The 19,779-nt window shown below is 39.1% G+C and overlaps 1 protein-coding gene across 3 annotated transcripts in view; it reads right to left on the reverse strand.

Moving 5' to 3' along the window:
- Positions 1-1,694, reverse strand: part of nsg2 (neuronal vesicle trafficking associated 2) — a 102,071-nt gene extending 100,377 nt beyond the window's left edge. Inside the window, exons 1-2 of one of the 3 annotated variants that reach the window (XM_063053548.1) lie at positions 1,525-1,694; positions 331-496 (exon numbers count right to left, since the gene is read on the reverse strand). In XM_063053548.1, the coding sequence (XP_062909618.1) occupies positions 331-459 (129 nt within the window). In that variant the 5' untranslated portion in view covers positions 460-496; positions 1,525-1,694. Of the gene's footprint in view, positions 1-330; positions 497-1,167; positions 1,284-1,506 lie in introns of those variants that run through there. The other 2 variants (XM_063053547.1, XM_063053549.1) reach the window with 2 other exon arrangements.
- Positions 1,695-19,779: the final 18,085 nt, after the last annotated feature.

Genomic DNA, 19,779 nt, shown 5'->3' on the forward strand with positions numbered 1-19,779 from the left:
ATTTTTTAACCCAAGACTCCTGCCCCACCCGATTCCCCTCCGCAGCTGTTCGGCCCAGTGTTTATTCATCGGAGTCAACACCAAATAACCTAATGCGCGTATTCGGTCAATTTTCATCGGTCTTTACTAACTTTTGATTGACCGATAGTAGCCCCTGGAACTCGACCATTATAGCCATATCCAAAATGGACTCAGGTAATATATTACCCTTTCCTCATGCTGTTGCAATTAATTAGTATTATTCAATAAATCATAAATGACTCAAAAGCTGTGCTCGTTTGTATTATTGTGGTTCATCTCTGCGGTGAGTTGACTGAAGAAGCTTAGTACCTTGTCTGGAGCGGGGAACTGCAGATGATTCACATCCAAGGGTGTGATCAAAGGGACGGTGTGAAAATTATCATCGCTACAAGACTGCTTGGCATTCTTTTCATTCAAGTTACTCCCCAGCTTCACCATTATTCACGAGGGCGGCTACTTCACGTATTTCCAAATCCTGGGAAAACAAGAGAAAGAGAGGAGCAATGTTTTGACACGGAGCAGAAAGAACACAGTAGACTCTTACAGAAAACCTTTCCGCGTATCTCCGTTTTAAATCCACACCGTGAATTCAGTACAATGCCATCTTCTTTTCAGAAAGGAATTGGCACGAGCTTAGAATACTAATTGATTTCTTTCATGCTGTAATAAATCCCAAAGCGATTAATAAAGCGTCCTGTTAAATAAGATAATATAATTTAACCATCACAACACACAAGGATCCTCGACTCCAAGATGACAAATTTCAGCCAGCGTACGAAAGAAAGTCTTCGTTAATGCCAACGCAACGTGCAACATTACAGCCATATACATATCAGAATTGTGTACGTGACTAAATACAATCCCGATCACAGAAACAAAAAGCCCGCACAATTGAACTTGTTCCCATTCCTATGTGACATTTATTAAGTACAAAGACGAGCAGAATTCGCGTTTTCACGTCTGGGGATCTGCATTCCGAACGATGACTGCATTGTTGTCGATATGTCGGTTTGTACATTATGCGAACAGACTCCTTACGACTTGATTATGGAGAAGAATTCTTTTTCAGATAGGAAAGACGAAACACGAACGCTTGCACTTTAACAAGTATTTAATATAATTCCCGCATGTAGTGGATGACCGTACCCCACTGCCATTTTCTCTGCCCTTCGAGCTCTCCCACCACAGCACAGCACCTGCACTAATCTGGAGTCCACGGTGTATCATTTATACCTGCCTAATTTTCAACGCAACCATGATAAATCACAAAGAAAAAAAATGTAATTGTTCCGCAAAAGGTTAGCACTTCGTTACATTCATATTGACTCGACACGAATTAATATTAGTCAGACAATTCACATATTGGAAATGCCAGTCGAATGTTGCCTTTTTGGAGCTAAATGACGTCGGCTGAAATCCAGACCGTCCGAATTACGTTCGATAAAATATGACAGTTTGGTGTTATGCTCTTTGATGCATACTTACAGTGTAGGTGGTTTTTACCTTTACAATAAAAGCACCTAATGTCACAAGATGGCGTTTGGTAAGGGGAAGATTTTGCAGTAGATTCTGACCAGAGAGCGCTCCTGCCGCAGACTGAACAGGTTTGGTGCTGAAAGTGAAAAATCCGTGCGCTGCGGGACACTGACGTCCAGCCCAGAACCCTTGATGCTCCTCTCTGCATTGTGCAAACAACGCCGCCTACTGCATTTACCCAGCAAACTCTGCTACCAAACGCATCCTGTTAAAACAGAATAACATTACGTATTGAATTGCTACTTGGTTAGTTCTCACTGCTTTAAATTAAAGGAACTCGGCCAAACTAATTAGCAGCGCCTTAACCCGTTGTAGAATGTTTAAAATTGAGTTTAAATGAAATAGAAACTTACGGGGTTTGAAGAGAATTCCAGAAACTTGGACCCCAGTCAATACTAAGATCTAAACTAGTTTTACTTTTTAGCTATCCACATTCCACCATGTATTTGCAAGGCACGGGCCTTGATATAACTTTCTTAGCTAACTTGGATGACAACTCTCAAGAGGCTTTGCTCTATTTGGGACCAAGTAGAGCATTTAATTGACAGGCTAAGACTTGCTCTCAAAAATTCTTGAGATAAAGGCTAATACCTGAATTTCTTTCCCAGAAGCCTGCTACACATTAATGTTATTTTCTTCAGTGCATTATATAATGGCCCTTTAGGTCCCTTTATTCATCAATACTTCCCAATTCTTACCATTTAAAAACTCAGTCTTTTAGATTTTCCCACCAATGGGTAAACATCACTTTTCCACATTGCATTCAATCTACTATGTTTTTGCCTAATCAATGAGCTTGTCTATATCCACTTGAAGCTTCCATGAATCCTTATTGCTACTAATATCTCCACTTAGTCTGGTGTTACATTTGACCCCTGCAGCTGTATCATTGATATTGATTGTGACCAGAACTATAGCACTGATTTCTGTGGTGCCCTTCTAATCAAGAGAGCAACAAATGTTCCTGGAAAGACCACCACTTTCATATTCCTTTCATGCTGAACACCATACTATCTTAGAAATACAATACACTTCCTTCAAAATTGCTGGATCTAAATCCTAGATGTCTTAACCCAACAGCATTTTGGGGCATTGATTTTCCAGAATGACAGCAGTTTTAGAAGGTGGTTCACTACCACATTCTCATGTTGAACTAGGCACCCAAAAATAACTTTCAGCAGGTCTGCAAACAAGGTGGCAACTCATTCAGGTTAATACCCATTATCCTGACAACTGATAAAATGCCTTCATTCTGTAGTGATTGATTATGCCACGTGCATTTGAGCGATCACTACAAACAAAAGGCTCAGAACAAGACACAAGAGTAACTTGCTGATGATATGGTTTACTACCCCACAGGGATCAGATACACACTTGCATGCAGCACACACATAACGAAAGCCATGGTATCACATGAAATGTAAAAAGGAGGTCATGGCATGCTGAAACTATTTTCCTTTCTTTTTTAATCTTTTTATTAGTTTTCAATTTCATAAATGTAATAACAATAGTGATACAAAGAGATTGGAATTACATTATTGGTAATAAACATATACAAGAGAAACTACAAATAGTACAAGTGTAATAGACTTCCAGACTCTTAATATAATTAATCATGGAGAAAAGAAATAAAAAGAAAAGGATATCACAAAGAAAAACCCCAAAAAAACCAAAAAATAACTTTAAAAAAAAGCTAAATTACTAAACCCAAAAAAAAAACAAACAGAACAAAACAGGGCTGAACCAATATAGTAGATTGAATATATTCATTAATGTCGTCAACTCCGCTCCTCTATTCATGTATTCTAAGTTAATAAAAAGGATTCGGAAAAGGTCAAATTACAACATTTGAAAATGTTGAATAAATGGCTTCCAAGTCTCTTCAAATTTAACTGAAGGATCAAAAATGCCACTTCTGATTTTTGCTAAATTTAAACATGATATAGTTTGGGAAAACCATCAAAATATAGTAGGGGGATTGGTCTCTTTCCAATTCAATAAAATGGATCTTCTGGCCCTTAATGTAACAAATGTGATCATCCGACAAGCTGAAGAGGATAAAGAGCTATGTTCCATCATTGGCAAACCAAAAATTGCCGTAATAGGATGGGGTTGTAAATCAAAGCGCAAAACTGTTGAAATGATGTCAAAGATATCTTTCCAAATTTTTTCCAAAAGAGGGCAGGGCCAGAACATATGAGTCAAAGGAGTCACCTCAGAGTGACATCTATCACAAATAGGATTTATATGGGAGTAAAAACGAGCTAGTTTATCTTTAGACATGTGGGCTGAAAGTATTTTCCATACCCTCAGTTAGTCTGGTGGAGCTCTACAGAGCTGACATCAAGATTTGTAGGAACCAATTTATATATATATATATCAGATCACACTTTAACAAACATAAGAATTTACAAAAGTATTGAATTTACAATATTTCCATAACAGAAACAGCTTTTAAAAAAAAGCATATTCAGATATTTTTCTTTTCTCTGAATTTTAAAAATCATGAACGCAATGGAATATCCATTCTAAGGTGTAATTAATTTATCCCTGGCTTTTGAAGTATGTTGATGTTTAAAGGATAATATGCCTTTGAATATCAACACTTTATTTCAAAAGATTACAAGTGGCAAAAAATTATTTAAATATTTGATATATATGGACAAGAAGCTCACGTACTCCAATCAGTAATTCAAAACTACAGGTACTTGAATTTGTTGTGGTGTATTTTAGGGCATCAATAGTTGTCATCTTTACTAAAAATGAGTTTGTTTGTAGCCAAAAATTAGCAAATGGTACAATCTTTTTGGATTGCAGACAACCAAGCCAAAAAGATGAAACAAATTCCTCAGACTGTATAAAATAACAATTAAAGAGAAATAAATTCACATTTAAGGGAATCTTTTCCTACTTTAATGCAAGTCTATTTTTGAGCCCAAGAAAATACACATTTAAAATGTTAAGTTTACAAAACATTGTCCTCAAATACAACTATAATGTTTTACAAATAAGGCTCCTAATTTTATCACTAGTGCAGAGATAAGGTAGAAAGAATTCAAACAAACCTGTATAATTTTCTAAATCTACATCACCCTGGTTCTGTTTTTGATCAATTGATGTGATATAATTTAAGAGCAAGGAATTTTTTTCCATGAAAACTTTTGGTAATAAGTGGGGCAAGCACAACAATAAATATTTATTGTGCTTCAAGAACTCAGCAATTAAGTCAGGCAGATTTTTGGACCATGGGGGAATGGCTGGCTTTGAAATCAAGCAAAAAAATAAGAGTTATGGTCAAAGATCAGATCAATCATGATCTTATTGAATTGGAGGGTAGGCTACTCCAGTTTAAAATGTAACTTGTTTTTTTAATTAAGTTCTTCACAAATGACCTTCTGGATCAAGAATTGATTGAGATACATATTGTGATTGATTAAAATGCATAAATTCAATGTGAACTCTACAGTTTTTACCCTGATAAAGATATTTCTAAGATACAAACACTTATCTGAATACTGAAACAGAAGATTTCAGTAAAATAAATGTTTCAGTCTGTGTTTAACTGGCATTACTGTATTTTGGCTTCAGAGGTCAAAAGCAACTGGTAACGGATGGAAACAGTTGCTATATAGGCCACAAAATGACTAAGTCATGTGATGGGACTTTTGTGACAAATTCTTAAAGGGAAAAGCATTTGTAGAACATTGGCTAAAGGATTGACTGTTTTATTTTCTAAACACTCAGCAGTGTAGTTAGCATCCATGAACAGAGAAATGAAATTAACATTTAAAGTCAATGACTATGTATTATAAAAGGAAAAAGTATAATGGCCCAGAATTCTTCAGAATAGCTCTTGTTGATGCTAAACCTATCTACTCTACAAACTATTACCTTAAGCAGATTCTTAGTGAAGTCAGCTCCAATCGTATTGGTGAAGCCCTGAACAACATAGAACTTTTCAATTATCAGTCCATCACATAACAGAACCTGTCCACCAACATAAATCCTTTTTATAGGTGGTTAGGTATAACCTGCAAGCTGATCCAACTGTCAATTCCAAATCAATAATTTTACCTCAGAAAGGTTCTGTCACCAGGTGCACATCCTTATTTAATTTAGTTAAAATAGTGCTTTGCTTTGTAAAATTGGGCTCATTAAAAATCATGTAGGAGTTTGTGGGATAATTTTAACTCTGGGCTAATTTCAAAATTATATGGCTCTGAACTTGTGTTAATTAACTTCCCATATTATTTCCAACTGTGCAAAGGACAGCACCTTTTTCAACTATAATATCTTAGGTTTCCTTTATTTCTAGTCTTGTTGATGTTATTAAAACAATTTGCTGGTCATCAGTACCGTACAATTTTGTGATTTTAACCTGAGACCCAGGGTCTAATTTTATATACTGTTTTCTACATTTACAATCATTTGTTGACCTGTAACTACACAGTTAATAAAACAATAGCCAAAACTAAAAGCAATCTATTAGGTTGAATAATTCAAGTACTCTCTTTCAAATTGGGCATTTTGTTTTGTGCAAAACTAATCCTTTCTAGCAAAACTGAGGGAATTGTTAATCAAAGTATGTCTTAATAATATTACACCAGGAATAAAGAAATATATAGCACTTAACTTTTTAGTTCAAAGTAACCTTGCAAGCTGATCACAAAATGCAGCAATCTTGTCTGACAATGGAATATGACAAAGGAGGAACATTTTTCTCTCAATAAAGTAATTCACCTTTTTTTAAATAAGCAATAAGGTGCCTTATTAATGCATAGAAAATAAACAGTAACATTTCCATTTAGGCTGCAATTATTGTGCACATTTTCTTTAACATTTAACACCTTAAGTGGCTGCAAATATTACACTATATTTCAGTTCAGTAGCTGAGAGTTTCATAAATCTAGGTTTGCAGAATAAGTGAGTGTAATACCAACCAGAATTATAAGTGGCAGAAAACTAAGCAATAGAAAATTTCAGAAATGAATCAGGTCTAGTAAGTGGTCCAATGTTGTACTGGTAATTCAAGCAACACACATCAAAGTTGCTGGTGAACGCAGCAGGCCAGGCAGCATCTGTAGGAAGAGGTGCAGTCGACGTTTCAGGCCGAGACCCTTCGTCAGGACTAACTGAAGGAAGAGTTAGTTAACTTCCTTCAGTTAGTCCTGACGAAGGGTCTCGGCCTGAAACGTCGACTGCACCTCTTCCTACAGATGCTGCCTGGCCTGCTGCGTTCACCAGCAACTTTGATGTGTGTTGCTTGAATTTCCAGCATCTGCAGAATTCCTGTTGTTTGTACTGGTAATACTGTATTTTAATACAGAGCCACCTTGTGGCCAGAATCTTTAAAAGTAACTTTCAAATACTGAACTCAATGGCTAGAAGTTTTATCCTTCTTCTCTTCTCACTGCATGACAAACCTCCTCTCCCACCTGTACCAGATCCATGTTTCAAAGAATTAAGTGCTTCATTCTCCTCTACATCCATCAATTCCTTAAAGCTGTGGGATTTGGGATGAGCAAAGCATCTAATTGTTATATTACATTAAGTATGCAGTGCTTAACAACTACTCCCATCTTGACACCTGAAATAAACATTTGAGATATTCATTTTATAATACATCTTATAATATAGATTATGCCTAATATATTCCACCGTTTGTAGATAACGCCTCAGCATCCAAAGACATTACAGCTCTGACTACAACTAGCTAAACTGATAACCATCTCTCAAAGTGGCTAATATTGTGACGAACTGTTGTATGGTAAAATATCCTATCAGCTTTTTGGAATTTACGTGCATCTAAGATAATATGATGTGGCATATTAATCAAATCCAACCTTTTCCTGTAAAGAAAACTTTAAATTCAGGCATTTAGACATCTACATTAACAACAGCTACTTCGGAGCATCAACACAGAGTTCCCAGCCTTCCGATGAAGCAAAGAAATACTTTTTTCATTTGACATCCAGTACATTTACAGCACTCAGACCAGAAAATAAGACTTGTATTGCTTTCTCACACTAGACAAGGTAGGTATACAGTATTGTAAGGTACTGACTCTGCAATGGCTGAGTGTAAGGTTAGTTTTTAGTCCCGCCTCTATATCACAAATCTAATATCTACAGTTTCTAAGATTTACTTCAAGGGAACTCTGTCCAGCCTGAAAGCCTTCAGGACAGGTTGTGCAAATATGCTTGTTAAGGACCTGATTCCACATTGGGGAGAATGAGAGGTCCAGACCTTGAGTGATTGAATATCTTGAAAGGGCAAATAAATCAGCCATGATCAAATGGCAGAGCAGACTCAATGGATCGAATAGCTTAATACTACTATTTCATATGGTCTTTCGGTCAACCTGTTGTTAGGGGTAGGATTAGTACCGACATTCTGAAAATGTGATACTTGATGGCTTGCTGAGCTGGAGAAAATACACCCGCTTCTCCTCGCCAACAATTGCTGTAAGGACATATAGCTTTTCTCCAAATCCGGCCAGTCAGAATAAAACAGGTTAATTATAATACTCTCAGAAGTCAGGTTAATATTTATTATATTTAAATCAGAATTATCACCCACTTACATGATGTGAAATTTATTATTGCCGCAGGTACCAAGATACAGTTAAAAAAAACTTGCTATTTGCACAGTCAATTCATTACAACAAAGCATTGAGATAGTACAGGGTAAAACAAAAACAATGCAGAATAAAGAGTTACAATTAGAAGTAAAGACCAGTGCAAGTAGACAAGGCCATACTGAGGTACATTGTAATGTCAAGAGTCCATCATATAACACCAGAAAACCATTCAATAAGCTTGAACCAGCTTGAGCCTCATGGTAGTATGTATCAGGCTTTTGTATCTTCTGGCTGATAGAAGGGAGGAGAAGAGAGAATGTCTGACTGGGTGGGGTTGCTAATTCTGTTGGCATCTTTAACAAGGCAGAAAGAAGTGTAGACAGAATTCATGGTGAGAAGCTGGTTTTTGTGATGTACTGAGCTGTGTCTGCAATTTTTTGCAATCATGGGGTAATTGCCATGCCAAGCCATGATGCATCCAGATAGGATGTTTTCTATGGTGCCTTGATAAAAATTGACCTCAAGATTCAGGGGTTCAGATCAGAGCTAACAACCCTGACTGGTAAAACAAAATTGTTACAGAAACAGCAATGAAGAATCCTTCTACATCCAAGTGTGATGGCATTTCTGGGACTCCACCAGGGACTATATGACTGACAGTAGTGAATACCAAGAGGAAGTTACTGACATGGTGAAGGAAGCCCTGAGCACCGCCAGAGATGGAGGACCTTCCCTGCTGCCCAGTGACATAATGAGAAGTAGTGATAAAAAGTAGTAAGGGTCAAAGGGAGTATACAAAATTTCTTTAGCCTGCTAGGTGTTCTTGAACTTCCTTGGCCATGGCGTCAACATGGCAGTACCAGGCCAGGCTATTGTTGATATTCACTCCTCAGAACTTGAAGCTCTCAATCTTCTCAACCCCAGTGCTGTTGATATACACAAGAACGTGAGAACTGCCCCCTTTCCTAAAATTCTTTTGTTTTGCTGACATTGAGGGAAAAATCGTTGTCACGATACCACGTCACTAGGCTCTCTTTTCCTTTCTGTACTCTGGTCCATCACTGAAACATGGCCCACTATGTTAGTAACTGTGATGATCACTAGCAAATCCAAGTGCAGGAATCACAGAGACTTCAGCAATTAAAATAGAACAAAAGATTTATTACATAAAATAACTAGAAAAAAAAACAACAAAAGCTCAGGCTAACTGTACAGTATCTTGATGAACAGAAGTCACTGTGTCACACAGAGGAACTCGGTTTGAGTTTCACTCAACAAGGAACCACAACGACCCAACAAAGAGGAGTTGGCATGCCCCCTTGAAATACACTCTGGAGCACGTAGGAATTCTGGACATTGACAATACCACATTAATAATCCCAAATTCAGTAAGTCATGAGAACAAAGTTTAACAATGCCCAATGACCCCAAATGAGACACCTGCAAAACAAAGTGAAAAACCTGGGCTAGTGCAAAGACAAACAATTAGACGCAAAAGATAAACAATCCAAGGACAACACATATCCATGAGTGACATTGAGCAAATACAAAGCACATAGCAACCAATCTCTGGCTGTGATAGTAACATTTGCAAACTTGCAGATGGTTATAAAAGCTGCTCACACAGACATGAGTGTATAGGGAGTGGAGTAGGATGTGAAGGACACAGCCTTAGGTGCACTAGTATTGAAGATGATCATGGCACAAGTGTTGCTACCTATCCTTATTGATTGAAGTCTGTTGGTCAGGAAATCAAGGATACAGTTGTAAATGGAGGTGCTAAGTCCCAGGTCTAGGAATTTGGATATGAGTTTTTTAGAATTATAATAACAAAGGAAGAGCTGTAGTCAATAACCAATAGTCTAGCATAAGTGTCTTTACTTATCAGATGATCCAGAAATGAGTGTAAGACCATGGAAGTGGCATCTGGCATAGACCTGTTTCAGTGGTAGGCGGACTGCAGTGATCAAGGTTGGCTGGGAGCTGCAGTTAATGCGTGCCATGACTAGCCTCTTGAAGCACTTCATCATGATGAATGGCAGAGCCATGGGGCAATAGTCATTAAGGTATGTTACCATGTTTTTCTTAGTACTGTGCATAGATATGAAAATTACTACAAATTACTAATAGAGCAAAAAAAAGGAATAATGAGGTAGTGTTCATGGGTTTACAGACATCTCAGAAATCTGATGGTGGAAAGAAAGCAGTTCCCTAAATCATCAAACTTCTAAGTTCCAAGTAAATTTATTACCAAAGCACTATGTTACCATATACTACCTTGAGATTTGTTTTCTTGCAGGCATCTATGGGAAAAAAAATACAATAGAATGTTATGAAAAACTACGCATAAACAGATTAAGACTGACAACAAAATGTGCAAAAGGAGACAAACTGTGTAAATGAAAATAATAGACAAACATGAGTTGTAAAGAGTCCTTGAAAGGAAGTCTGTAGGTCACAGAACCAGTTCAGAGTAGTGGTGAATGAAGTTATCCACACCAGGTCAGGACCCTGATGGTTTTAGGGCACTAACTGCTCCTGAGCATGGTAGTTCAGGTCCTAAGGCTTCTGGTACCTCCAGCCTGATGGTAGCAGCGAGGAGAGGGCATGGTCTGGATGTATCCACCACTGTTTGTAGCCATTTCCATTCCTGACCACTGGTGTTTCCACGACAAGCCATGAAGCAATCGGTTGGGATACTCTGAGGAGGAGGAGGAGAAGGAGGAAAAGATGGTGATGCGACACAGCGCGCACGGCCTCTCCGGTGAATGATATCTGTAATCTGTCAAGTAGTGCACCGTGCACAATTCTGATTTGATGGAGACAGACATGAGAGTACAGAGGAACATCTGGAGAAACTTCTGAAATGCCCACTTCGCTGCCGCTGCTACTGTGTGGTACAGGTTTCCCCCGCCATCCGAAGGTACAGCGTTCCTATGAAACGGTTCGTAAGCCGAAATGTCGTAAAGCAAAGAAGCAATTACCATTTATTTATATGGGAAAATTTTGTGAGCGTTCGCAGACCCAAAAATAACCTACCAAATCATGCCAAATAACACATAAAACCCAAAATAACAGCAACATATAGTAAAAGCAGGAATGATATGATAAATACACAGCCTATATAAAGCAGAAATACTTCTTTACAATGATTGCCTGCACAGATCTCCATAGCGAAATTCTCACGCAAGTGCTGTTGGCATAAACGCTCTCTCCAGTAACCTTTAAACTATGAAGCTGCCAAATCTACCAAATAACACGTAAAAATGCACAGCCTATATAAAGTAGAAATAATGTATGTACAGTGTAGTATCACTTACGGGAATTCGGAAGACAGCGCCGAGCACACTGATGATGGTGTGTTAGGCTGAGTCATCGCAGGTTGGGTGGTGCAGTGGCCCCCACCCTCCGGGCCGCCAAGCGATACATTGCCGCAAGGCACGCAGGGGTCCAGCGGTAGCTGGGAGGCACACAGTACATCTTTAAGAAAAAAGCTGAAATAAATATGCTAATTAATTACATGCTAGGCGTCACCCAATTAATTAGCATGTTTATTTCGGCTTTTTTCTTAAAGATGTGCTGTGTGCCTCCCGGCTACCGCTGCATTCTCCGCAAATCGGTACAGTATCTGTCCGGGGATTGGGGTGTCGGGGCACAGGGGTGTCATCTCATCGTCAATCAGGGCAGGCAGCTCATCTTCTCCTATGACTGCCCACCTCGATGTCAAAGGTCGAGGTTCGTCATCTGCTATGGCTGATGTGGAAGGCTTGCTTGACTGCTGAGCCTCACTCATTTTTCTATCATACAGTTGTTTGTAAGCACTCAAACCATCCTGCAAATATCCCCTAAACCTACATACCCTTTCAAAATTAAAGTCGTACTTTATCATTGCAGCAAAAATCTCACGCAGTTGCTTCACGTTCATTTTGCTACTGCACTCGGTTTCGATTGTTATCCTTTCCTCTTCCAATTGCATCAGCTCTTCATCTATCAGTTCTTGGTCATGGGATGCCAAAACCTCTTCAACATCATCTTCATCAGCTTCCACAAGCCAAACTCACTTTGTCCTTGCTTCGTTCACCATGATCGAAATGCTTAATTAAGTCCAGTTTTACGCTAAGTGTAACACCCTTACTCTTTCAGGCTTTTCTGACACCTTAGAACTCATCTTGCTAACAGCTGCTCAATACAACGTGTTTAAGCAATGCCATTCCGAATCCAGGGGACAGCGGCTGCTCAGGGCGCGTGCTGCCTTTTATCGCGCGCTTCCTTTCTTCATAACAGTGAAAACACCTTCTGAAAGCAAAAACAGGGTACTAATGTAGGTCTTTCGTAACAGTGAGGTTTCGTAAAGCCAACATTCAAAAAGCGGGAGACACCTGTAAATGGAATCTCCGGAGCAGAAGACCCCGAATCCTCGGCTTTGCTTGTTTCAGCGACCAGGGCTAGGTCGAAGGCGCTTGGCAGAGGATGGCGCTCGGGAGGCTGTATCAGAGGGGCTGGTTGGAGGCTCGAAGTTTTCAGATGGACGGACTCGGTGTCGGCTGCTTCCAAGGCATCGGCAGTTGTCGGTGCCTTGGAGGTTTATGGCAAGGAGTTTCTCCCTTTTGCCGCCTGCTATCGGGGACTCGGGAGTCGATCGGGACTTAAGACTTTTTTTTTTACTGTGCACGTGGTCTGCTCTTCATCAAATTATGGTATTGGTTTGCACTGCTGTAACTATATGTTATAATTATGTGGTTCTGTCAGTGTTAGTCTTTGGTTTGTCCTGTTTTCTGTGATATCACTCTGGAGGAACATTGTATCATTTCTTAATGCATGTATGCATTTCTAAATGACAATAAAAGAGGACTGAATGTTCTCAATCTAAATCTATAGTAGTTTGTCAAAGCTTGCCAAGTCTACGCAAAAAAGTGGAGGTGCTGTCATGCCTTCTTTGTGATGACACTTAAGTGCTAGTCCCAGGAAAGATCCTCTGATAGGTTAACACCAAGGAACTTAAGACTTAAGAGTATCTGCCTTTTTGCTATTATAGGTCTATTATATACAACCATAAGACTTTTAAGAAGTTTATTTGATCTCAAACTACCAGTCTAGGGATTAAAATTGCTCACTAATAATTTACATCAATTGCAGATAATGATTGAGAGGCTTAACTGTGTATATCCTGTGATCTTCAAACTGAGATTTATGACCCTGAAATGTTACAAAAATGGGTTGCCAAAACAAATCAAGCAAGGAACAGCATGTAATCAGCACGTCACCCAGAATAGAGGGGCAAAACAGTGAAACATACCTGAAATAGCATTTATTATTATGACAGTACCTAGTAAGATTTAACTAAAGTGGTTTCATGGCATCTACAATAAGACTTATAGTTAACTACTCATTGGTCTTCATCACATGGGTGAGATATTTGGTTAAAGTGGATCACCAGGAAAAAAAAACTTGAAAACCAATGATCAAGCCCATCTAGATGCTGTGAACAAACCTGCAAGGACATAATGGCTAGTTTCTTGGACTACAATCTACATGCAGCTTGTTTAATCAGCCTGCAAAAGCCGCCTGAACCACTGCGCTTTACATACTACGCTACTGCACAAGGATTGATATTAAAAACGGACATCAAACCCTTTATTACTTCCATTAAGTAAATATTACATGAAATGAAAAACAAAACTTAATGATCTTTTAATAATTTTATTAAGTATTATAATAATAGGGAATTACTGCATATTTAGGTACGTTCCTTGCAAAACATTGCCTAAATGAAATACATTTAATTTATTACTATAAATATTTTTTTTTAGCATTAACAAACTCTATTGAATCTATTTCAAGGATTTACAATCACAAAACATCTGTTCCTATACAGATGTATTACTACAAAACAAAACCTTTTGTTTTTATGTCAAATGAACAACTCCTCAAATGACAAATTCTTGAAAATTTGAAGCTTGGTAATCCCTACACCCATCCAAAAGGAGTGTCATCCTATATAAAAAAAAAAGCAAAAAATTATTTCAGGAAGTTATCTTTGCTCTGAAAAAAAACACATTAAAATTGTGTCTATCTGTAAGAGAATTAAGAAGTGGTATATGTCTAAAATACTGCAGTGGCCCAAAGGCCCCTGGGAACAATGAAAGATCATTCAGAATAAGCACCAGAGTTGACATTAACAGAAGAGCATAAAACTTCGATCATAGTGTCCCAAGGGAAAATTTTGCATAAACAATCCCTAATGTAAAAAGTTAATCAAATGGAATATCTATTCAGTACTGCATCACCACAAATACATTCACCGCCTCGCAGTGATAACCATCTGTCAACTCCAAATTAGGAACTGTAATGCCCTTTGATAATAATTTTATTACTTAATTTTATATTATCCTTGACCAGATATTTAACTCGGTATTTTCCCACGGCAGTCAATACATCTTTAGCTGTAGGTAATGGCAGTTTGCTATCCATTTCCAGTTTATTTTACCATTCATATTTTGTTAAGGCTTGTCAGTCTTAACCGTCATCCCCAGTTCTAATTTGACAGCTCAAGTGAAAAAGCACAGGCTACAGACATTTCCAATCCCAGCAACAGACATTTACTCTGCCTTTCCTTCTATTATCTCAAAGTTGCTACCCTTCTGACAGATGGTTAGAGAACAGTGTCGGTGGAAAGTTAGAAGCAGTTGGTCCTTTCAAATGGATTTTATGCTTCTACGGGAGATCAACAAGGAATAGAAACAGACTGAAACAAAAATTGGTCTCCATGGCATTCGGTCTCCTCTTTATCCAGATTGTTCCCATGGACGTCCTTAACCGTTCCAAAGTGTCACCCTCCCCAGTTTGGGATTGTTTAATTTCCTAGTCCTAAAGCCTCCTTTGCCATACAGTATCAACAGCCAGAGTCCAAAAAGAGGGTTTAATTTGCATCATGTTTCTTATTTCATAATTTCTCCCTTAAAATACATCTCAAGATCTTAAGTCTTTATTTTTATTATCCTTCAACCCTCTATGCCCACCTGTATAAAATCTGTTACATCTCAAAATATTTCCGCCTTCATTTTAAAGGTCATCAACTTGAAAGTAAAACAGCTTATATAATTACTAAGATAATGCCAGATCCGACTGAAAACTAACAATCTGTTTTTATTTTAGCCCATATTAATTTGCTTTTGTAAAAGCAGAGTGGAGTATGCTGTGATAAATCCTTGCCTTTATATGAAAACATAACATGTTCCAGCCACGTTCCAAACATGCTCAGGAGAATTCAGATAGATCTTGAATATTTCATTGACATTCAGTTGAATCATGTTCCTAATGTAGAGGGTGGCAATTAGCTTTACTACACCACAAACATCTCCAATCATTGCATCTAATTTGCCTATCTGGTCATTATTTTCATTAAGCAGTCCCTTGAGGTTGAGAGACTTGTAACCATTCAATTTCTGTGGATTCTGAGGTGACTACTGAAGCCAGGACCCACAGATGAATGTTAGTTTCATGTGTTGGCCTCTTTCCTATGTTTATGCTGGCTTTTATGTGCTAAACCTGAAAAGCAGCAGGCTATGGGAATTACTGATGCTGCAACCATCCAGGCAATTGGATGGTAATCTATTTGGCTGCTGATATGCATGTGCCTTGTGAAGGCCATTCCATCATTTACATATCAGGAGATAAATAACTTACTGCAGAATACACAGCCTCTGATATGATATAACCCCATGGTATTTATGTGGTGGTCTATTTGAGTTTGTGGTCAATGATAGCCCCAGGATATTAACGATTGAGGACTTAGCCATGGCAATCCCACTGAGTATCTATGCTCACTTTTGCTGGAGGTAGTTAACATTTAGCATTTTTGAGGCATAAATATTAAAAGTCCATGCATGAATTTTTTTTTAGGTCTTGCTGCATCAAGAACAGACCAACTGTGTTGATGGGTTGTAAATAAATTGACCATTGTACAATTATCAGTGAACATCCCCACTTCTACCCTTATGACATAGTAAGAGAGCAGCTCTTTGGCCAGTGAGTGGAGTATGCTGACAAGGATCCTGATAATGATTTTCCCCTAAGTCATACAAAAGGAAGACCACTTCTGTGGTTACCAAAACTGAATTTATCTTTTTCCTTGAAGATGGTGGAACCTAATGGAAAGTATTCTTGGGGACAGGATTTACTATGTAAGCACTTAGAGAAGGATAGTCTAATTAAGGACAGTCAGCCATGACTTTATGCAGCCAGGTCATGTCTAACCAAGGTGGTGATGAAGGTGATTGATAAAGGTACAGCAATGGATATTGTATACAGGATTTTAGCAAGATGTTCAACAAGGTCCTAAAGGTTAAAAAAAATAGGATGCATAAGATCCACAGTGACTTAGTTGACTGGAACCAAAATTGACATGCCCAAAGAGAAGAGGATAGTGGTAAATGGGTCATATTCTAGATGGAGGTCTGGAATCAGTAGGGTTTCACAGGGATCAGAACTAGGTTGTTTGTATAAAAATGAATTGGATGAAACTGTGCTGGAATAGGTGAAAAAGTTTGCAGATCACACAAAGAATGATGGTGTTGTGTCTTACATGGAAGATTACCAGCGGAATGTAGATCAGTTGCAGATATGGACAGGTAAGTGGTAGATGGAGTTTAATCCAGGCAAGTGAGAGGCATTTTATTTTGGGAGATCCAACATAAAGGGGAAGTACGCAGATAATGGGAGTCTCTTAATAGCATTGAGAAACAGATGGATCTTTGATAGAGGTACATGGCTCCCTAAAAGCGGCTGAACAAATTGACGGTATGGTAAAGAAAGCTCTGAGTTCAAGAGCCAGGAAGTTATATTACAGCTTTAGGGTCCTTTCTGAGTACTGCATTCAACTCTGGTCACCTCATTAAAGGAAGGATGTGAAAGAGAGTGCAGATGAGGTTAACCAGGATGCCACCTGGTTTGGAGGACATGTGCTATGAGGATAGGTTGGACAAGTTAAGACCATTTCCTCTAGGGCAGTGGAAGCTGAGGCAAAATTTGCTTGACATTTATAAAATTATGCAAGACAAAGTTGGCAGCCAGCATCTCTTTCCCAGATTGAAACGTCTTGTACCAGAATGTATGTATTTAAGATGAAAAAGGGGAAAAGTACAAAGGAGATGTGCAAGACAATGTTTTCTTTTGAGTGGAAAGCACTACCCAGAGTGATGGTAGAGACAAATTGCATAGGAGCATTTAATAGACCATTCAGCTCGAGCCACATCATCAAGTTTGCCGATGACACAACCGTGGTGGGTCTCATCAGCAAGAACAATGAGTCAGCATACAGAGAGGAGGTGCAGCGGCTAACGGACTCGTGCAGAGCCAACAACCTGTCTCTGAATGTGAACAAAAGAGATGGTTGTTGACTTCAGGACACGGAGCGACCACTCTCCGCTGAACATCAACGACTCCTCTGAAGAGATCGTTAAGAGCACCAAATTTCTTGGTGTTCACCTAGCGAAGAATCTCACCTGGTCCCTCAACCCCAGCTCCACAGCAAGGAAAGCCCAGCAGCGTCTCTACTTTCTGCGAAGGCTGAGAAAAGCCCATCTCCCACCCCCCATCCTCACTACATTCTACAGAGGTTGTATTGAGAGCATCTTGAGCAGCTGCATCACAGCCTGGTTCTGAAATTGCACCATCTCAGATTGCAAGACCCTGCAGCGGATAGTAAGGTCAGCTAAGAAGATCATCTGGGTCTCTCTTCCACCATTACAGACATCTACACCTTATGCTGCATCCGTAAAACAAACAGCATTATGAAAGACCCCATGCACCCTCATACAAACACTTCTCCCTCCTGCCATCTGGCAAAAGACACCGAAGCATTCGGGCTCTCACGACCAGACTATGTAACAGTTTCTTCCCCTAAGCCATCAGACTCCTCAATACCCAGAGCCTGGACTGACACAAACCTTCTGCCCTCTACTGTGCCTATTGTCTTGTTTATTTATTGTAATGCCTGCACTGTTTTGTGCACTTGATGTAGTCTTGGGTAGGTCTGTAGTTTAATGTAGTTTTTGTGTTGTTTTACATAGTCCAGTGTAGTTTTTGTATTGTTTCAAGTAGCATCATGGTCCTGAAAAACATTGTCTCATTTTTACTGTGTACTGTACCAGCATTTAGAAACCACAGAAAAACTACAGCACAAAAACAGGCCTTTTGGCCCTTCTTGGCTATGCCGAACTATTTTCTGCTTAGTCCCACTGACCTGCACACAGACCATATCCCTCCATACACCTCCCATCTATGTATCGGTCCAATTTATTCTTAAATATTAAAAAACCCACATTTACCACCTCGTCTGGCAGCTCATTCCATACTCCCACCACTCTCTGTGTGAAGAAGCCCCCCCTAATGTTCCATTTAAACTTTTCCCCCCTCACCCTTAACCCATGTCCTCTGGTTTTATTCTCCCCTTGCCTCAGTGGAAAAAGCCTGCTTGCATTCACTCTATCTATACCCATCATAATTTTATATACCTCTATCAAATCTCCCCTCATTCTTCTACGCTCCAGGGAATAAAGTCCTCACCTATTCAACCTTTCTCTGTAACTAAGTTTCTCAAGTTCCGGCAACATCCTTGTAAACCTTCTCTGCACTCTTTCAACCTCATTAGTATCCTTCCTGTAATTTGGTGACCAAAACTGAACACAATACTCCAGATTCGGCCTCACCAATGCCTTATACAACCTCATCATAAGATTCCAGCTCTTATACTCAATACTTTGATTAATAAAGGCCAATGTACCAAAAGCTCTCTTTATGACCCTATCTACCTGTGACGCCACTTTTAGGGAATTTTGTATCTGTATTCCCAGATCCCTCTGTTCTACTGCACTCCTCAGTGCCTTACCATTAACCCTGTATGTTCTACCTTAGTTTGTCCTACCAAAGTGCAATACCTCACACTTATCTGTATTAAACTCCATCTGCCATTTTTCAGCCCATTTTTCCAGCTGGTCCAAGTCCCTCTGCAGGCTCTGAAAACCTTCCTCACTGTCCACTACACCTCCAATCTTTGTATCATCAGCAAATTTGTTGATCCAATTTACCACATTATCACCCAGATCATTGATATAGATGACAAATGACAATGGACCCAGCACTGATCCCTGTAGCACACCACTAGTCACAGGCCTCCACTCTGAGAAGCAATTCTCTACTACCACTCTTTGGCTTCTTCCATTGAGCCAATGTCTAATCCAATTTACCACCTCTCCATGTATACCTAGCGACTGAATTTTCCTAACTAACCTCCCATGCGGGACCTTGTCAAAGGCCTTACTGAAGTCCATGTAGACAACATCCACTGCCTTCCCTTCATCCACTTTCCTGGTAACCTCTTCGAAAAACTCCAATAGATTGGTCAAACATGACCTACTACGCACAAAGCCATGTTGACTCTCCCTAATAAGTCCCTATCTATCCAAATGCTTGTAGATTCTGTCTCTTAGTACTCCCTCCAATAACTTACCCACTACCGACGTCAAACTTACCAGCCTATAATTTCCCGGATTACTTTTTGATCCTTTTTTAAACAACGGAACAACATGAACTACTCTCCAATCCTCCGGCACCTCACCCGTAGACACCGACATTTTAAATAT

This window comes from Mobula hypostoma, chromosome 7 (assembly GCF_963921235.1).
Source record: "Mobula hypostoma chromosome 7, sMobHyp1.1, whole genome shotgun sequence".
NCBI lineage: Eukaryota > Metazoa > Chordata > Chondrichthyes > Myliobatiformes > Myliobatidae > Mobula > Mobula hypostoma.